This window comes from Megascapheus bottae, chromosome 3 (assembly GCF_031878675.1).
Source record: "Megascapheus bottae isolate mThoBot1 chromosome 3, mThoBot2.hap1, whole genome shotgun sequence".
Taxonomy (NCBI): Eukaryota; Metazoa; Chordata; class Mammalia; order Rodentia; family Geomyidae; genus Megascapheus; species Megascapheus bottae.
This window is the reverse complement of record NC_143511.1, coordinates 81,839,745-81,858,714: the sequence shown is the minus strand read 5'-3', so window position 1 is coordinate 81,858,714 and position 18,970 is coordinate 81,839,745. Positions and strand designations below refer to the sequence as shown.

Below are 18,970 nucleotides of genomic sequence, written 5' to 3'. Positions count from 1 at the left end.
GGCTTTGTAAGCAAATGATAACAACAGGAAAGGTATTTCTCCAAATTTGCATTTATACAAAACATGGAGGCACATGATTTTCAAATGAATGTGTTTCAGATATTTTCTAAATACAGAGCTGGTGCAATCCTAACAATACTTGGCTAAGAAACTATATTTCTATGATAACCATAGTTACTCTTTGGGAAATTATTGGGCTTGAAAGATGCCTGAAAAACTAGTCCCACTTTGTCCCTTCTTCCATCTGTACCCACTTCTATGAGACTATTTTTCTCTATCTGGGTTATCATTGATTTTTATTGCAAGATAAAAGAGCATATCATTAAAACCTACCTATTTAAAATTCTAAAAAATATTCCTTTTCCAAGTAATAGCCTATGGTTAAATTATACAAAGGGCTTGGGCTATAGGTAGTATTTAGCTTTACCTCAGAGTTATTTAGATGTCTTTTTCTGTGTCAACTTGTTTGTTGGGATTTCAATTCTAAAATTCTAGTTAAAACTCATGGTGACTGATCCATTGCATACTTACATGTAAGAGCTGGCATAGTTGCTAAAGTTTAGCTAAATGTTGTAGATTTGAGCTTTCCATTCTCTGGTTAGCTGTGCTTCTGGACACATTAATAAGTGGCCATTTTTCTGGAATTCTGTGCTCTTCCTGCCTCCTTTCATTACATTAGGCAAAGTTCCACTCGAGACATTTGCAGTCTTAGGACTTCCTGCCGGGGTTTAGACTTTGTATTTTTGACATTGAAGCTGTCATGTTCCTGAAGCTACTTAATTAGAAACACATTCATTTCAGCATATACTGAAGAAGAAAAAGAAAAACACTTGGACAACAGAGCCAGGCACACTGGGAAGTTGGAGCATTTGTGTGGCTGGCAGCTAAGCTAATGGTTTACAGTTTAAGGAGAAAAACTGTCACAGGGCATTTCCCTACTCCTAGAAGCAAAGAGAAGCTAAATGTGCCCAGCAGATACCCTAAAAGAAGAAAGAAGAATAGAACAAAACAAAAGAAGAGAATATGTGAAAGAAAAGCACAACTCTACCTTCACTGTAGTTGTGTGTATAGTTCTTTCTTTGTGTACTAACAAATACAGAGTCTTCTACAAGAATAGTCCTCAAACTGTGCTGCTAATATTCAAGTTACTTTTACAAGCTTTCGAAATACATCACTGCTGAGATATGTATTAAGACAGTTTATATTCTGGGGAATGGTTTTTGCTTGAAGAGTTTTATTTGTTGAATAGTAATGAGGGAGTTGTACCCTTTCTATTTTTAAATGTTTGAACAATTTTCAAATGTACATCTGATGTTTAAAAAGCTTTGTTGCCTCACCATTGCCTTTTGAATAAAACTTATACTCCTTTAAAACAAACAAACAAAAAGCCCCTAAACTCCTTAATATTCCATTGAAAATAACCTCTCTTGGGGCCGGGAGTTTGGCCTAGTGGTTAAAGTGCTTGTCTAGCATGCACGAAGACCCGGGTTCGATTCCTTGGTACCACATACATAGAAAAAAAGCCGGAAGTGGTGCTGAGGCTCAAGGGGTAGAGCTCTAGCCTTGAGAAAGTCCAAGGACAGTGCTCAGGCCCTGAGCTCAAGCCCAGGACTGGCAAAAAAAAAGAAAAAGAAAAAGAAAATAACCTCTCTTCCCTCCTTACTCACTTTTCCTTGATTTTCAAACTCTTCCCAAGGAACCATTACCTGCTCACTTTGACTCTGCTAGCTGCCACAGAGGATCCCCCAATTTGTGCCAACGATCTTTTATCTAAGATCCTTAAAAAAAAATCCTGCACAGTTATGACATAACGTGGAAAAGTCACCAGTCAGTCCCTGCCTCAAGAAAGCCATGGTGTGGGTTGTGAACCTGCTCAGTGTAGGCCCATAGTCTAGAGCCAGTGTGGCATGAAGGAAGGACTCAAGGCCCAAGGAACTTACTTGGTTTTGTGGCATTCGATTTAGACAAGTGACTTAAACTCTAGTCTATTTCCTCTTTTGTAAAATAGGGGTTATGGCTACCTTACAAGGTGATTATGTGAATTAGAAAAAATGAACTTAAAGGTGTGGCTATAACCACTAACACACTTTGCATTGGTAGGGAACATTATTAATAGTCATATATTAATAGCTATGTGCATCCTATTTCAGATGCCTGAAAATGAAGGGGAAGAACTGGTCACCCCAGCATGCTCAGGTTAAGGAACTTTGCAGTGAGGTTCTTACCCTCTTGCTCAGTCATGGACAATAGGGTACCTGATGTTCTGTGAATGAAGCAATTAGCAGAGACCTCACAAACTGTTGTGTCATCAGAAGGCATGTGTGCCACTTAGGTTGGGCAGTTTGCTAGCAACTTTCCAAATGCTTCATTTAGCCTGAATGGACAGCTACGTGACATATCTTTTGTGTTAGTAATAAGGATTATACTCAGGGCCTCCAGTTTTCTAGGTAGGTGGACTACCAGTTGAGCCATACATCCAGCCTCCTTTCGCCTTGACTATTTTTTCAAATTTCATTTTATGCTCAGGTCAGTCTGGCCTTCATATCTCCTGCTTGTGGTTCCCATGTCATTTCATTGGTGATGACAGGCCCACACCACTGTGGCCAGCCATTATTCTCTCCTAGTAACTGAACTAATAGGCTCACACTACCACATTCAGCCAGCCGATGGGTTGAGTTTAAGTTTCATGATTTTTTCTTTTCCTTGAGCTGGCCTCAAACCGTGATCCCTTGATCTCTACCTACCTCCCTGTAGTAGCTAGAATGGCAGGCCTGAGCCACTGTGCTCAGCAAATAAGAAAATCATTTCTTTGAAACCCATTAAGCCAATCATAGGACTGCAACTTTTTTTCATAATCATTGTGACAATCACAATTCCCATTTGTATCAGGAACTCTACTAGTCACTTGATGTACATTTGTCTCATTCTTTTCTGTTGTTTCTGTGCCACTTCTGGGGTTTGAACTTAGGGCCTGGCACCATGCCTGAGCTTTTTTTGCTCATGGCTAGCATTCTACCACTTAAGCCACCGCTCTATATCAGGCTTTTTGGTAGTTTGTTGGAAATAAGAGTCACGCAAACCTTACTGCCCATGTTGGCTTTAAGCTTCAATCTTCCTAAGTAGTAGGACTGCAGGTGGAAGACACTGGTGCCCAGCTCTTTTTTTTTTTTTCTCTCATTCTAATAACAGCATACCAGGTCAAGCCTGGTATGCCATTTTCAAGATAACGTGACTGAGGACATGCAGTTGCCTCACTGCTATTTGAAGACCTACATTGAAGTTGATGCTCTTCCTTCTATCCATACTGTTTTCAGTGCTGCCTGCATTTTGAAATTCTTCTGAAGTTTCTAGGCTTGGGAACAAAATGTCATATTAGGATTTTTTGTTGTGAAAGGAAATGTAACTGTGCATACGTTTATTAAAACAGTTTTTCTCCAAATAGTGAACCATCTGTAATTCTCTGTCGGAAGTAACAGACATTAAAGCAGCTGTGTGTCTCTGTTTCTCTTCACAGTGCTCCCATGCCCTACCTCATAGGAATTCATTTAAGTTTAATGGAGGTAAGTTGGCTTCTTTTCTCCTCTACTGCCTGACATAGAGTTTTCTTTTGCTTTTTGGAGTAGAAAAATGCAGAGGGAGGGTGAAACAACAGCTCACATTTCCCTCCCAGGTACACAGAACTGAGCATTTGACATATACCCTTCCCTCTGGCCCTTGTCTTCAGGGTTCTTCCACTTTTCTTGGAGATGGTGGATTTTCTAGGGTGAATGAGTTAGGGCCAGAGAGGCAGTAAGACAGGGTTCTCTAAGAGTTTGAACGAGGAAGTGATTCATTTTTATAATGATGTTTATTCTAAATCTCTGTAACAGTATTACATTTTCATTGTATGAAATGTGATATAGAAATATGAAAAAATAAATTAAAACTATCCACAGAGCATTATTCCAGAATGAGCCATGGTTAGCATTTTACTATTCTTCTCATTTTTATTCTGTGAATATGTATTTTTATAAATGTGCATAATTGATACAGGATATACAATTTTATGTCTTTATTTCACTTTACATTATGGCATTTGTATCTACTGTCAGCCTCAGTCATTGTCAATTTGCTACCTGTCATTTCTATTATTTAGATATACCACAACTTAACCAATTTTGTACTATTGGGCACTTAGGTTGTTTATCACTTTTTCCACTATTATAAATAGCATGTTAGGGAACATCTTTATGCATAAGGCTTTATCTGCATTTTGACTTATTTCCTTAGCGTAGAATCCCTAAAGTAGAAATGCTTGGTCAAAGCTAGGAATCAGATGCCAGATTGCTTTCTGTGTGGCTGTACCAATTAGATAGCAGTTATTTTAAAGGACTTTTCTGTGCTAATGTACGGGTTCTTAGTTTGTAGACATGAACCCCAAGGCAGACCTTTGTACCTTTGTACTAGAACAGAGTGGGATGGGGCTGGTTGGCTGAGTGGCACAGGAGATGAGCTCTTAGAGAAGAGCTACATCCATGGCGGCCTGTGGTGGTACTTTGCATGCCTTAAAGGAAGTGCTACTTCTCTTCTTCTGTTCCCCTCATTTCACGTCGACGAGGACCACCTGCTTCTCCACTAACTGTTGCACACTGTGCTATTGTGCTTACGAAAATGAAACAAGTTGGTTATCGAAAAACCTGTTTGTTTGACATTGAGAATCTTGATCAAAATAGACCACAGAAATCTGCTCAAATTTCTAATTTGACAGGATGGCCATGTGGCTTCTCCATTCTGTTAGCAGTCCCTCCCTGTCATCACCCAGCCCTGAGCACATACAGTACTCAGTTGATGGACTACACCCAGCATGAAACACACACAGTACTCAGTTTATGGACTATATAACCAGACCAAAGCATACACAGTACCCACTTTATTGACTATACTGAGCCCAAAGCACACACAGTACCCGCTGTATGGACTATACTCAGCCTGAAGCACACATAGTACCCAGTTTATGGACTATAGCCAGCACTGAGTACATACAGTACTCAGTTTGTAGACTACCATCAGCCCTGAGTATGTACAGTACTCAAGTCTGTGGAATATGCCCAGCTGAAAACACAGTATTCAGTTTATTGACTATACACAGCCCAAAATACATATAATACTTATTTTATGGAGTATACCTAACCTGAAGCACATAAAATACCCAGTTTGTAGACTGCATTTGCCCAAAGCATATACAATACTAAGTTTATGGACTACCCATCTTGAAAGATGTATTTAAATTAGATAGAAGAAATTTCACCTGTGTTTTACCTTTGTCAAATTTGGGGGTCTATTCAAAGCACCTATATGAAAAACTAAAAAGTGAGTGTTTTCTATGCTAGGTGCCATGCTCATACCTTTAATCCTAGCTACTCAGGAGACTGAGATCGATCCAAGGATCAGTCTCAACAGAAAGTCCATGAGACTCCAATTAACCACCAAAATGGCCAGAAGTAGGGCTGTGGCTCAAGTGGTAGCATGCTAACCTTGAGCAAAGAAAAGCTCAGGGACAACACCCTGGCCCTAAGTTCAAGCCCTAGGATTCATCACACACACACACACACACAGTGAGTACTTTTCTAGTGGACCTTTTGTGTCAGTTACTGTAGAGTCTGAAACACTAATCTGAACATTATTTGGTCTATCACAATTCCCTCCTGCTTTTTCTCCTGCCTTTCAGTCTGCTCTCGGACAGGCTTTTTCAAACTTTGTGTGTCCCAGTATCTTCGGCACTCTCCCAAGTGTGTAGCCTAAACATTCTCTTCTCTCTGCCCTCCAGGCCTCTTGTTTAAGACTTACACTTCAGCTACCGAGTTTAAGTCCATGATTCTCAACTGTGATTCTAATAGTGCTCTGTCTGTCTGTCTCTCTCCCTCCCTCTCTCCCTCCCTTTCTTCTTTCCCTCCCTCTCTCCCCCCTCTCTCTTTCTCTTTCTCTCTTTCTCTCCCTCCCTCTCTCCCTCCCTTACTTCTTTCCCTCCCTCTCTCCCCCCTCTCTCTTTCTCTTTCTCTCTTTCTCTCTCTCCCTCTCTCCCCCTCTTTCCCCCTGTCTCTCCTCTCTCCCCCTCTCTCTGAATGTCAGGTCCAAAGTTTCTAGAACCAACTGAAATTCACCTTGATATCTCAGTCTTTTCCCAGCAATTTATTAGCTGTGTAAACCCATGCAAACAGTGAACAACTTTACTCCCTGCCTGCCCCCAGTGCCTATGAATGGTACTGAAGGGGGCCCACTGAGCATAGCTGATTGTTCCTCTTCTCATTCATTCTAAGTATTCTCTAGTTCTCTGAAGTGTCACTTACCCTTTTCCTCACTGCCCTCATTGGCTTGTCTTGGCTTTCATTTTTTTTGTTTTGTTTTGCAAAATCTTATTCATTCATTAGATTCACCATAAGGCCCCTCTATTCCAAGCATTGTGCTTTACTCTGTAGATGTAACATATGAATGCAGGGTTCAGTCTACTGTCTCCACATGGAGTAGAAGCCCACCTTCCATGCTTGCTGTGAACTGTTCTCGAGTTCCACATGGGTTCCCCACTGTAGTCCAGCCCTCAGTCTCAGCACTGCAGAAATGCTTGTTATCACTGCTTAGGCTGACTAGATCTGTATTGCCAGTCCCCCTGGATATGGTCTACCCTTTTCTGCCCTTCTCTGACACTTCCAAGAAGTCCTCTATATGCCTCCCTCACCCTCTCTCCATCACCCCTAGAACATGCATTCTTGGGAACAAGGACTGCATGTCAATCACTGCGGTGGCCTTGGCACTGTTAGCAGATGCCAGGAAAGCAGTATTGCTGAGCCACAGCTTTCTGAGAAAGGGTACAGTGAGTGCATGGGAAACTGTCACTCAGAGCACATTTAGAAGCTCTCCAACAGGCCTCACAGTTTGCAGGTAACCAAATTCATAAATTTGCATACAAGGCAGGTAAGTTTATTTCATTGTTATAAGCAATGTAAAGCAAGGTCTTTTGTGGAAAAACAGAATTCAAAGTATACATTTATTTTGAAGCTTAAACTTGAAATAGTTTTGCACTTAGGAATACAGGTACAAGTCCAGCTTTGAAGGGTTTTTTATATCGGTCAAGAAGCACTAGCCAAGATAAATGTTGGCCCTATTGATTGACTTTACTGTGCTGCACTCTTTTGTGGTTAGCACCAAAAGAAAAACAAAATAGTAGTTGCCCCACCCTTGGGCCAGCTATCTGAACAAAGAAGCATTTTCTTCATGCTCAGACAGTGCACATGCTATTAAATTTTAGAATTTTCTCTCCTGGTCTCTTTGCCTGGATTTGAGCTCAGACTTGGAGGATTCTACTTATGTTTGCCAGTTGGATTGGTGTGGCTGCATCCTGCCCTTTGGTGCCAGAGTTGCTTCCTCTGAGGCTTCCCACAGGAACATGGGCTGTAGCCATGGGAAAGAAGCACAAACCTAAGGCCAAAGGGACTTCTTTAAGGAAGGAACTGGGGAGGCCCTTCTCCTTTCACTACACTAGTTTTCCTACTGGCAATTCAGCAAAAGGCTTATTTTTGACTGTCTTATTTTTTCTTGAAAGCTATAGGCACCTTATTATGCCTTTGCATATGTGCCAGAATTTTTTAAACTTCAAATGAATGTGGCAGATGTTCATAAAAGTTTAGAAAAAGCTACCATAGGAAGACTTTTTAACCATTTTTATGACACTCAAATTTGTTGCACAAAAAAATATAAATCATAACCTACTATTCTTATTGGAAAAAAAGGTTATTTTGAGGAAAAGACCTACTTCTAGTCTTCAAGCTCAAATAGGATGCCATGGACGTGTGTTAAATGATAACCTTGTCACTATATAGAGTCTACGTCCCTTTGCAAGTGACATGTTTATAGCTGATCATCGTTCTTTCTCCTGCCTTTTGATAATCTTTCTCTCATTTAAGCAATTTGAGGCTAGTGGCAAGTTAGCAGGATAGCCAAGGGTGTTGGCATAGACCTAACTTCTTCTTGGAGAGAATGATCATGTTAGTTGGCAGCTAGGAAATCCCAAAACATGGCCAGATTACACACTGACTATTTCCTTTCATTTAGCTGATCTCAATTTAGTTCAAGAGACATTTGTGCAGTCCCCTTCTGTGCCATATCTGGTAGCAGGTGCCAGGTCTTATCTAGTAGATAATGTTTCTCTTATTTGTAAATGTAGTTCTTCCCATTGAACTACACAAACAATGCTTTGGGTACAGATATGTTATGTTACTTATGGTGGTAGAATGATCAGAAAAGAGTAGGGAAAGACAATAGCAATGACAGAGTTTTAAATGGGGGCTCAGGCAAGCTTGTAAATAGTTCTACTCACATAGAAACAAGGCATTACGGCACTTAGATTGTCCTTCTTCTTGCTCAGGTGATCTTGGATAAGGTGATTATCCTGTGAGCATCTTATTTCCTCAGTCGTAAATTGAGAGTAATGGCTGAGTCTCCTTTATGGGATCGCTGGAAGGATCCAGTTTGACAGTATACATCAAATATCTAGCACAGTACCCAACACATAAAGAGCTTCACCAGTCAACAATTATTGTGGTTTCTATTTATTCACTGGGCTTAAAGTCATTTACATTGTTAAACTGATGGCTTTGAAATTGTGTTTTAGAAACTCATACGTTCCAAGAATCATCATCCTCTTTCCCATAGAAAAATTTTGAGAAACATTGATTTGTGCCTGCTCCATTTATTCCTGATTTGCAATGCAGCAGGCATTATACCAAAGTTAAGAATGACACTTTTGTAGGATTTGATCGATGTAATTCCAAACCCCTGCCTTACCACTTCCTTTCTTTTGCATGTCTTGCTTTTTTCTTGAAAGTTATAGGTACCTTATGCCTATGCATATGTACCAGAAGTTTTCACTTTCAGACAAATATGACTGTCTTGATACCTGGACTCTTTAGGTCCTTCATCTCTGAGAGCTGTCTCCTATAGACATCCAGCATATGTGGCTTAGAGTAAGGGACACAGGAAGCAAGACTTTGCACAGTGAAATTTTGAGAGCTTTTATGTCTAGGAGTTCTATATTTAATGGTGACAATGACATAGTCTCCATCTTTCTTGCTGTTTCATGGGGAACAGATTCAAACAAGTAGAAACTTAAGTGAACTGGAGTTGCTGTAAGCTGTGACTGGAGATACTGGTTTTAATCTTGAGGATTGAGGACTTTCTTCTTAATGGAAGAGAATGCCTGGACTTGATACCTAACAGATCAGACCTAGGAAAGCAAGGAGAGTTGAGAACCGCATCTATAAAGCCCGGAGGTATAATCGAGGGAGTTCCTCCAGACTTGTGAGAAGTTCTATGCCTTCCAGGAGCATAGAGCTGAAGGGAGAGAGCAGAGCTAATGTTGGCAGGAGGTGCTGGGACATCCAGGGCCTTGTAAGCTGCATTAAAGAGCCTGAAGTTTATAGGGCAACAGAGAGCCATTGAAGGGTGTAAATAGAGGTGGGACATGGTCAGGCCTACTCCTTGTGGGCCATTAGAAGCACAGTCCTTCCATATAAAATGCTTGGAAACTGCTTAACCATGTTAATAAAGTAAATTGATATTTGTCAAGATCAAGGTAATTCTTAAGGAAATTGCACACCAAAACTGTATATAAAATTCAGATGTGTTAGTGTCCCCAGCCTGAGCTTCTGAATGGTTTCTTTTCCACCAAGCTATGGCCAGAGTATTTGTACTGGCATCTTTCTTTGAGGTTTTAAGTACTATTTTTACTAGATGTTGTCTTCTCCTTTGCTTTTCGGGTGCTTTTCTACACCAGGTATTCTTTTTCCACCCAAGTTGAAGGGTATAAATTTATATGATATATTAAATGGTAGTCCCAGGCAGTGGGAACAGGATAAGTGAGACCCAGGGACCCAGTTTCAGGCCCTCAGCCAGCTCTCTCTGCCAATGTAATAGAAAGAGGTATGTGATGGATATTTGGTGAGAGAAGCTAGGCTCCCAGCATTCCCCCCCCCCCTTTCATTGCCATTTATCTAGGAAAGTTTAACCATGGGCCCCTGAAGATTGTTTTCACAAACATAACACGTGCTTAGAACAGTACTAAGCCATTCTGTTGCCTAGGTGCCAACTCTAAGATCATCTTGTTCTCTGTGGTGCAGAAGTCATGTGTGTCCATGTCTGCTTTCAAAAAACCTAAATTTCTGACAATTGAGTCAGCTCAGTCTTAACTAGGTTTTCTCTTTTCATATTTGTCCTAACAGAGGAAGTCTCTAATTGTATATGAGAATGCGTATATTTGTGTGAATATAACTTATATGCATATTATTTACAGTTAGTAAAGAAGAATGTTTCTTGTTTTCACTGTATCATCTTTCTGTTTCATGAGACTCCACAAGTAAACAGAAAGTAAGGTGTTGTTAGCATTTGTTAATGTTCAGCTAATTCAAATCTCTGAGCTATAAAAATAGGGATAAATGGTGATTGGCATGTGTCCTCATGAGATGAGAAATTCCATGAGACATTTATTATTGGTCTCTAAATAATCCCTGTTCCTGCTTGGTGAGGAAGCAGCATTTGTGTGAAAAGTCCTACCTGGTGATTACAAGTATAGGCATGAAGAGAACTTGGGTGAGAGAGGGAGAAGTGGAGAGAAGGTTGGCATTTTTTGGACTTTTATTTAGTGTGCCACACATGGTGCTGGAGACTTTTGCTTGCTTTCACTTGGGAATATTGTCCAGACACTAAGAATGCAAATAGAAGAGCCAAGCAGCTGAGAGAGGAAATTTTTTGCATTGAGTTCCTTTGCTTAGGTGTCTCTGTCCCTCAGGCCATGTGATTATGCCTGGCTCTCTAGAGTTGGGCGAAGTCTGCACTCTGTGCTGGTGATTGGTAGAGAGTAAAGTAAGGGCTCAACACTGGCAAAGCCAGTAGGTAGGTAGGGGCCACTTCCTCAGATAGTATATGGCTCTATTGTCTCATTGGTAAAATGTTAGTCATCTTAAGAAACTGTGAAAATTAACTGAACATTGGATGTAGAGAGCTTATTTCAAGTATGTCGGACATTCATAGAGTTAGTTATATAAAAATTGAAGGCAAACATTAAGTTGCCCTGGATATAGCTTATTTTGTCATTGGACTGTGGCCTGGGTTTTACTACATTTCCCTGGCATGTTATGGTGCAGCCAGCCCAGTGGTCACATAGGAGTCTCTGCCACAAGTAGGAAAGTCAGAGCACAAGCACAGCTGACTACTCACCTTGGGCCTACTCGCCTTAAATCACATTGAGCCCTGGGATCCGTTGATAGATTTTCCCATGGGCACTCTTTTTACAGTGACATCTGCTTTCAAACTAAGTATTATTCATCTGGGTTCTGGTGGCTCACATATATAATCATCATTACTCTGCCCTGGCAGAAAAATCCATTAGACTCTTATCTCCAGTTCATCAGCCAAAGGCTCACTGAAGCTGTGTCTCAAGTGGTAGAGTATCAGCCTTGAGTGAAAAGGCCAAATGAGAGCATGAGGCCCCGAGTTGAGGCCACAATAGTAGTGCAGAAGCGTGCGTGCACGCGCACACACACATACACGTGCACACACACATACACGCATAAATGTGTAGCACTCTAAAATGCCACTTGTTTTAATGCTAAGATTAGTTAATATTGAAACAACATAAAGCTCCCAGTAGTTTCTAATCAGGAAATAATTACCCAGGGCTGAATTAAGTGTCTCCTGCAGTCGTTCATTTCTAGTCTAATTTGTCATAATGGAGATTTCTCTTTTGAGACATGCTAGTCCTTAGTCCATTGTGGGGGAAAATGAAATGAGTGATTATTAGGGGAATCTATTGAAACGTGAGGTCATCATGGATGCTTGTTTCTCGATTTTCTTTTCATCTTAATATTACTAAATATTACTTATCCTAATTTCTAAATCTAAATATTACTAAAACCTAGCGAAGTTAAATTGACTTTACAGAAAATTCATATTTTGTTTCCAAGAGATGCCTAAATGAGTCAAATTCCTATCCAATGGAGGAACAGTTGTCTATAGAAGAGTAGAAAGGCTCCCTCCAGCCTTAGGTTCAGCTTCTAGCTGCCTCATGACAAGGGAATCAGGTCAGAGGAATCAGGTCAGCTAGGGACAGGTCCACTTTCCACTTATACAAAGCTGTTCTTGGAACATGCTTGCTAAAAACAACTACAGATATACCCCTCAGGGATCTATCAATGTGCAGTGCTTCAACCTCCATGGTAGAAGGGGTCCCTTGCTTATAGGTGGTGAGGGGAGTGGTGTTTTACAGGAATGTACTACTTCTTTTGAGCCTTGATCTTCTCCTTGTGGGCTAGATTCCTCATTTCATAGAAGGTTTTAATGAGGGAGGAGAGGAAGGTGGTATACACTTGCATTGATGCCCCTCATGGGTTGCAAGTAAGTAGATGTGACTTCCATTGTGACACACATGTGGAATTGGAATCTGTTTCTTCAGAAGAGCTGACTCCTCAACCTAACTCTGCCCTTTGTCAGTTTTTTATTTTACAATGATTGACTTTTTCTAAATTATTATTTTCTTAAGACACCTATGTGAGTCTATATGATTTCTTTTCATAAACTCTTTAGGAGAGACTAAGGCCTTGTGGGAGCTCAGACATGGCAGCAGTGATTGAAGAGAGGTACCCTTGGCCTAGTCAAATCCCATTTGGGATCTGGGCACATGTGGTTCTGTTTAACACCATGCTCAAGGACTCATGGTATGAGTTTGTGACTATCAGGCATTTACTGTTGATATGCTAGGTCACCACAGTAGGGGTGTTTGTCAACCAAATTAAACTTCCTCTTAATGACCTAAAATAATTGATTCGGAAGGTCTTTAAATGGACCAGGGCAATGTGTAAGCAAGCTGAAATCTGGCATTTTCTACACAAATTACTGCATGTTATTTTGTTTGTGTTTTGCTTTTGATGAGAAAAATGTGAGTAGATCGTGGGCTTGGAAGCAGGCAGTGAGTCTGAGTTTGAATCCCAGCTCCCTCATTTGTCTCTGTAACTGGGGCAAATGACTGATTTTCTGTGGGTTTGTGCCTTTCCTTCCTCATCAGCAAGATAAAGCCTCTCCTCCCCAAGGGAGTAATGGTTAAGTGCTAAGCATATTAGTAGGCTATTACTGGTAGATATTGTTATTAATAGATATTTCCAGTAGACATTTCAAGAAGATAGCTTATTAAGAGTTTATGGTCAATCTGTGATGTAGTAATATTATTTCCTCCTCTCCACCAAGCAGCTTTCTCTATAAACTACTCTCCATACTGAAGTTAAATATCTTTAGAGGAAAATGTAATTAAAACGAATCCATAGACCTCCTGTTTACATGTCACTTGATTCTCCGCTGAGTTCAAAGTGAATTTAAGTTGAATAGGAAGATATATGTCATGTAAACTATTTTAAAAAGAGGATTTTTTTTTTCTTGCCTGTTTATCTGGTCATGAATGTCTTAAGCCTGTCTTTGTGGAAATTGCTTGGGGCCACCATCCTGTTTATTCAGAAACATAGGTATGGGCTCAAGGTAGTTCTGAAGTATAATCAACAGTCATTAAAGTTTTTTTTTGTGATTTGAAGTTACCTACATCTCACAGAGTGCTTTGTGTGCCCTGCCTAAAATGCTTCCTTCCATAAACGCTGTATCTGACAAAAGCCAAAGGGTATAGACTGGGGCTGCCTGGACTCTTGGATGCTTCCTCAGCCACGTAGAGAATATGTTAAACCTGGAAGCCTCACAGCCAATTGTTTTGTTAAGTTCAGTGACAATCAATCTCTCTCCTTTCTTTTGAGCATTTGACTGCAAATATTTCATGTTGACCGAATGGGTTAAATTATGAAGCATGATAAGTACATATGCACATTACCAATCTCTAGCTTTAAAGGGGTGGGGGAGAAAGAAAAAGATAGCTATGATTTTTGGAAGTCATCCCAATTTTTAAAAATAAGAGAATTTGGACATTTTGGCATATGGGGTTTTTTAAATGAAATTTCATGGAACTGAAAACAGTCAATTTTAGGTTTCCAAAAATTGTTTTGATTTTCATTGGTATAAATTTGTTGCACATGGTTTTGGGAAGTTCTGAGAGATACATTTCAGACTTGGGGGTTGATTTTTTTAAATTATTTTTTAGATTTGTATTTTTAAAAGGTGATTTTTTTAACGTAAAGTATAAATTGGAGGACAGTAGAATTCCACTTCTAAGGACAGTTTTGGTAACGTCATGCTTTGCTAAAAAACTGAACTTGGGGCCAAATCAGTAATCCTTGTTTCAGTGCTCTTTGCACTGAAGTATACCCACTTTTCTTCCCCACCTCAAAGTTACAATCTCCAGGCAGAGCTAGTTGGGCATCCCATTAGCAGCAGCTGCTGGTGATCAGCACTGTGAGAGTCACCTGTGTAAGGTCATGCTTATTGCACATCAAGGTTTGGGCAGTGTCGGAAGAGAGGGAAGATGCCCAGGAGGGGGCTCCAGGCCACCTGCCGTGTGAGGATCAAAGGGTTGAAAGGTCAGAGGGCACAGCTCCCTTAACCATATCTGTCTGTGCAATAGCTGTTTCAGGTTGTAAATCTTGGCAATTTCATTAAGTCCCTCTGGCTGCTACTGGGGCATTGAAATAATAAAATTTTATATCTGCTCTCTTTTCCTGCCTCTGGCAGCCAGGCTGATACATTCTCTGCAGAATGGGGTGTCCCATGAAAACCTTTCCTGCAGTGATTGGGGCAGCCCTAATGAAGCCTCAGATTGGGAAGCTGGGTTTTCACAGGACCTCATCTTCAGGAAGTAATTTTTTGTTAAAAAAAAAAAAAGTCCCCACAAGAACCATTTAGGAGCCTTTTGGATTTATGCCATACCTCTCTTCCAAAAAGCAGATCACCAAAATCTCTCTCTTGCTAAATGGTTCTTGGTACACACAGGAGCTGAGGCTAGGGAGTTGAGGTGAGCTTGGTTGGTGTTGCCACCCTGTTCTAATGACTCCAGTCCGTATCATGGGTAGTTCCCAGTGTCTTGTATCCCACTGCAGACCTTTGGGGTGTTTTTAGACATGTGTTCTGAATATGATTTTCTGGATATTCTTCTTAGAATTTAAAGGTGATGTGGACCCTAAGGGGGCACAGAGGCTCCTGAGCAGGACAAATCACAGTAATGGCTGTCCCTGTTCTGCCGTATGTTTAAGACCCCCTGTAGTTTGTTTGAAAAGTTAAGAGATTTTCACAGTGAAGGTGCCATTTCTGAAATTTAAAGTGTTCCTTTTCACCGGGAGATAAGTTCACTCTGATTAAGTCCGTAATTCTCACTAAGCCATGTTTATGGGGGCAATAAACAATGTTTCAGTGTGCTTGTTAAATTGGGTCTCCAACCTCTCCACTCTTTAAAAATTGACATTTCAAATAAAAGGCAGGTGGAGATGGGAGTGGGATTTGCTGTGCTTTGTGATGAATGAATGATTGCAAGTGGCAGTTGTGTGGGAGGAGTGAGGCTCTACTTTTATGGCATGGTGACCCCTACCCATTTTGAGACTAGAGAATCCACTTCCCCTTACATTCCCAGGAAGTTCTTAAATTCAAGTTTCATTGTTTTCAAACTGAATAATGGAATCTGTCTAGAACTACCAGTTACATTATACTCATGGAAACACTGTGCTCTGGTAGTAGCAGCCCTTTTAATAGATGATAAAGAAATTTAAGCACAGAGAAATTAAATACCTTGTCCAAAATCATACAGCTAATAATGAGCAGGAGGACTGTGATTCAAGCCTAATCATTCCATTGTGTAAAGTTTCAGCGTGCACAGATGAAAAGTTATTATACTGCCCTACTGTCTTAATTTTTTCCCCAGTACTATAGTTCGAAATTGGGTGTTCTGTCACTTAAACCATGCCCCAGTTCTGTTTTGCTGGTGGTTGAGAGGAAAAGAGCCCTACTTTTTTTTTAAAGGGGCTCATGGGCCATCTGTGGACCATGATCTTCCTACCTCTGCCTCCCACATAGCTAAAAGTGCAAGCATGTGCTATTACACTTGGCTTGTTTGTTGAGGTGATGGAGTTTTACTAATTTTTCAGAGCTGGCCCTTAACTGCAGTCCTCCACCTCTTGAGCAGCTGGGTTTATAGCTTTTAGCCACTGTGTCCAGCCCTCAGTCCTACTTGGGGGTTCTGCTTGCAATTATAATCTAATCCTCTAAGTCTGTGTCCATCACAAATGAAATAATTGACATGATCACTGCCCTCAGTATATGCCCAGCACCAGCTCTCTGTTATTCTACAAAGAAGGGCCCATGGCCTTAGGCAGAACAGCCCCAAGTTCATATCATAGCTTTGTTATCACTAGGGGATCAGGGACAAATTGCTTCACCTTAGGAGCTTCAGGTCATTCTCCTATACAATATGAATAATGATGCCTACTCTGTGAGTTGGCTTTGAGAATATGTATATTATTTTTTCTCTTTAAGTGCTTGTGCTTGCTAATCTGGTACTCTACAAGTTGAGCAAAATCTCAGACCTAAAACAGTATTTTCTTAAAGTTCCCATGCTTCCCAGGTGCCAGTGTTACTGCAGCATCTGGAAAGTCATAGGTTAGAACCATTATTTTAAGGGGAAAACAGTGGCACGAAATACTGAGAAGCATCATAGAACAGGGTTTGATTGAGCACTGTGGAGTCTGTTGTCTTAGCTTAAAGCTCAGAGACCATCCCTTATGGGAGCAGGGAGAGTCAAGAAGGGACAGCACCAAGGCCATGAGTTCATGCCTCAGGACTGGCACCAAAGACAGAGACAGAAAGAAATGGAGCCATGAAAGGAAAGACCCAGTGTTGACCTGATTTGCGGACCTTTAGACGTGTTAATGAATGTCAATGCTTGTTACTTGGAGGATTGGAGTGCCTGGCCCATTTCCCTTCCCTGCCAAGCTTCTGTTTCTGTTTAAAGCATGCTGGGAAATTCCAGTGCTCTTCTCAGGACTCCTCTAAAGTGGGGGCTTAGATTTTAATTTTGCTGAGCAGGAAGGAGCAAATCAGCAACTCCTGACTCCAAGGCAAAGCCACTACGTTTATCAACTGCTTGGCAGCTCAGTGACCTTTGGGGCCCAAGGAAGGCAAGAAAAGTGTCACTTTTCATGTGTATGTAGTCAGGGTTTCAGGAAGAAATAAGGAGTTTAGAATCTCTGCCTTTCCTCTTCCCATCCATTCCTCCCAGGAGGTCATCAACTCTCCAAGCTTTTCTCTTTTATGTGCTCCTTGTATGTATATGCATATTCCTTGACCACTGGCTCATGGAACCTGGATTCAAATCTTTTCCAGTACATCCCACTTAAAACAGCATGGGCCAGTTATTCAATCCCTAGACTCAGTTTTCTCTGTTAAGTGGGTATGATATTCTGAAAGAAACTCTTCAAGATACTATATTTGTACACTGGATACTGGTGACTTACACCTGTAATCCTCACTACTCTGGAGGCTGACATTTGAGGATTGTGGTTCCAAGCCAGCCTAGGCATTAAAGACAGAGACTTATCTCCAGTGCACCACCAGAAAACTGGAAGTGGTGCTATGGCTCAGTGGTAGAGCACTAGCCTTGAGCTGAAGTGCCCAGGCTCAGAGTTCAAGGCCCACAACCAAAAAAAAAAACCCAAAACTGTATTTGTGGATGGAAACAATGCAGCAAATTAGTAATGTGATGTAGGACTGTCCCAGGAATCTTGGCTAGAAAGGAGCAGGTTACACTTACTGGCTTCTGGCTGCCATTCTCTCGGGAAGAAACCCCAGCTGTGATCCAGGCATGCACAGAGCCATGGGGCCTGGGGCCTGTTTTTCTTAATCAACCCCTAGAGCAAGTTGTACCTATTTTATAGACATAGTTGAGATTCGTCAGTTTAAATAGCCTGCCTTGGGTCCTGCAACTCAGATTGAAGGTCAGTCTTATTCTCTGACCCTGCTCCATCTCGGTCCTGCTGCATGAGGCTCCTGACCAAGCTGGATCAGGACCAGCAAAAGTCCCTACAGGTCCCAATCACTTTCTTTTTTTTATTTTTTTGTGCCTTCTTTCATGGAGAGAAGAAACAGATGTGTCCTACCTGTTTTCTGACATTAAATCATCTATTAGAATTATTGCTATATTTACTGTTCTAAATAATGAGAATGGTTATATACTGGACATTATCCTAATTATAAACATACATTAACTCAGTGACTTCTAAGACAATCTGGTAAGATCTATATTATTTACTTTTGTGTTTGTTGATATACAAGATTTATAGGGCGAAGTGTACCCATCCTAGGCGTAGAGTGCCCTGAGTTTTGACAATGGACATACTCATATAACTACATAGATAACATGTACATACTCACATAACCCTGCCAGAGTGGAAAAGAATATTGTAGCCTGGAATTCCCTTCCAAGGCTGTTCCAGTCAGCCTTGCTCCACCGAAAGGGAACCTCATCCTCACAGTCTTCTGCTTTCATCTTCCCATACATGCAGAGGAGGGTGTAAAGGCATAGGGAAGCCAAGTGTTTTGCCCAGAGCAGTCCAGAAGCAGAGGTGGGACTCAGACTCAGGCAACATGGCTGTAGAAAATGGAGACATATGCAAGGGGTAAAAAAAACAATGGGTTGATAGCAATAGAGTCTTGTTAGGCACTACTTTTGCTGAGAATTGATTGTTGGAAGCCATTGTCTTAGAGCTCGCCCCATGTTATTGACATAGCTCTCAAATGTAAGGATAGAAACTTCCCTTTAATAGCCCCATATAGATAGATAGATTTGTTTTTACAATTGGTACTCATTTAATTGGTGGTCAAAGTACCTTAATACTGTTCAGCATAAATTTTTTAATCAAATTCAGTATACAGATGTATCTTATAGGCATGAGGTAATGAGTAATTGATGAAGCACATGTAAAAAAATGGTTAAAGTTTCAAACCTTAAAGAGTAAGTTAAATTTTCTATATT

General features: G+C 40.8%; 1 protein-coding gene across 3 annotated transcripts in view; it reads left to right on the top strand.

Moving 5' to 3' along the window:
• Positions 1–18,970, top strand: part of Dennd1a (DENN domain containing 1A) — a 463,593-nt gene that overhangs the window by 278,333 nt on the left and 166,290 nt on the right. For all 3 annotated transcript variants that reach the window (XM_090330613.1, XM_090330611.1, XM_090330612.1), the window contains exon 11: positions 3,515–3,560. In XM_090330613.1, the coding sequence (XP_090186739.1) occupies positions 3,515–3,560 (46 nt within the window). The remainder of the gene's footprint in view (positions 1–3,514; positions 3,561–18,970) is intronic.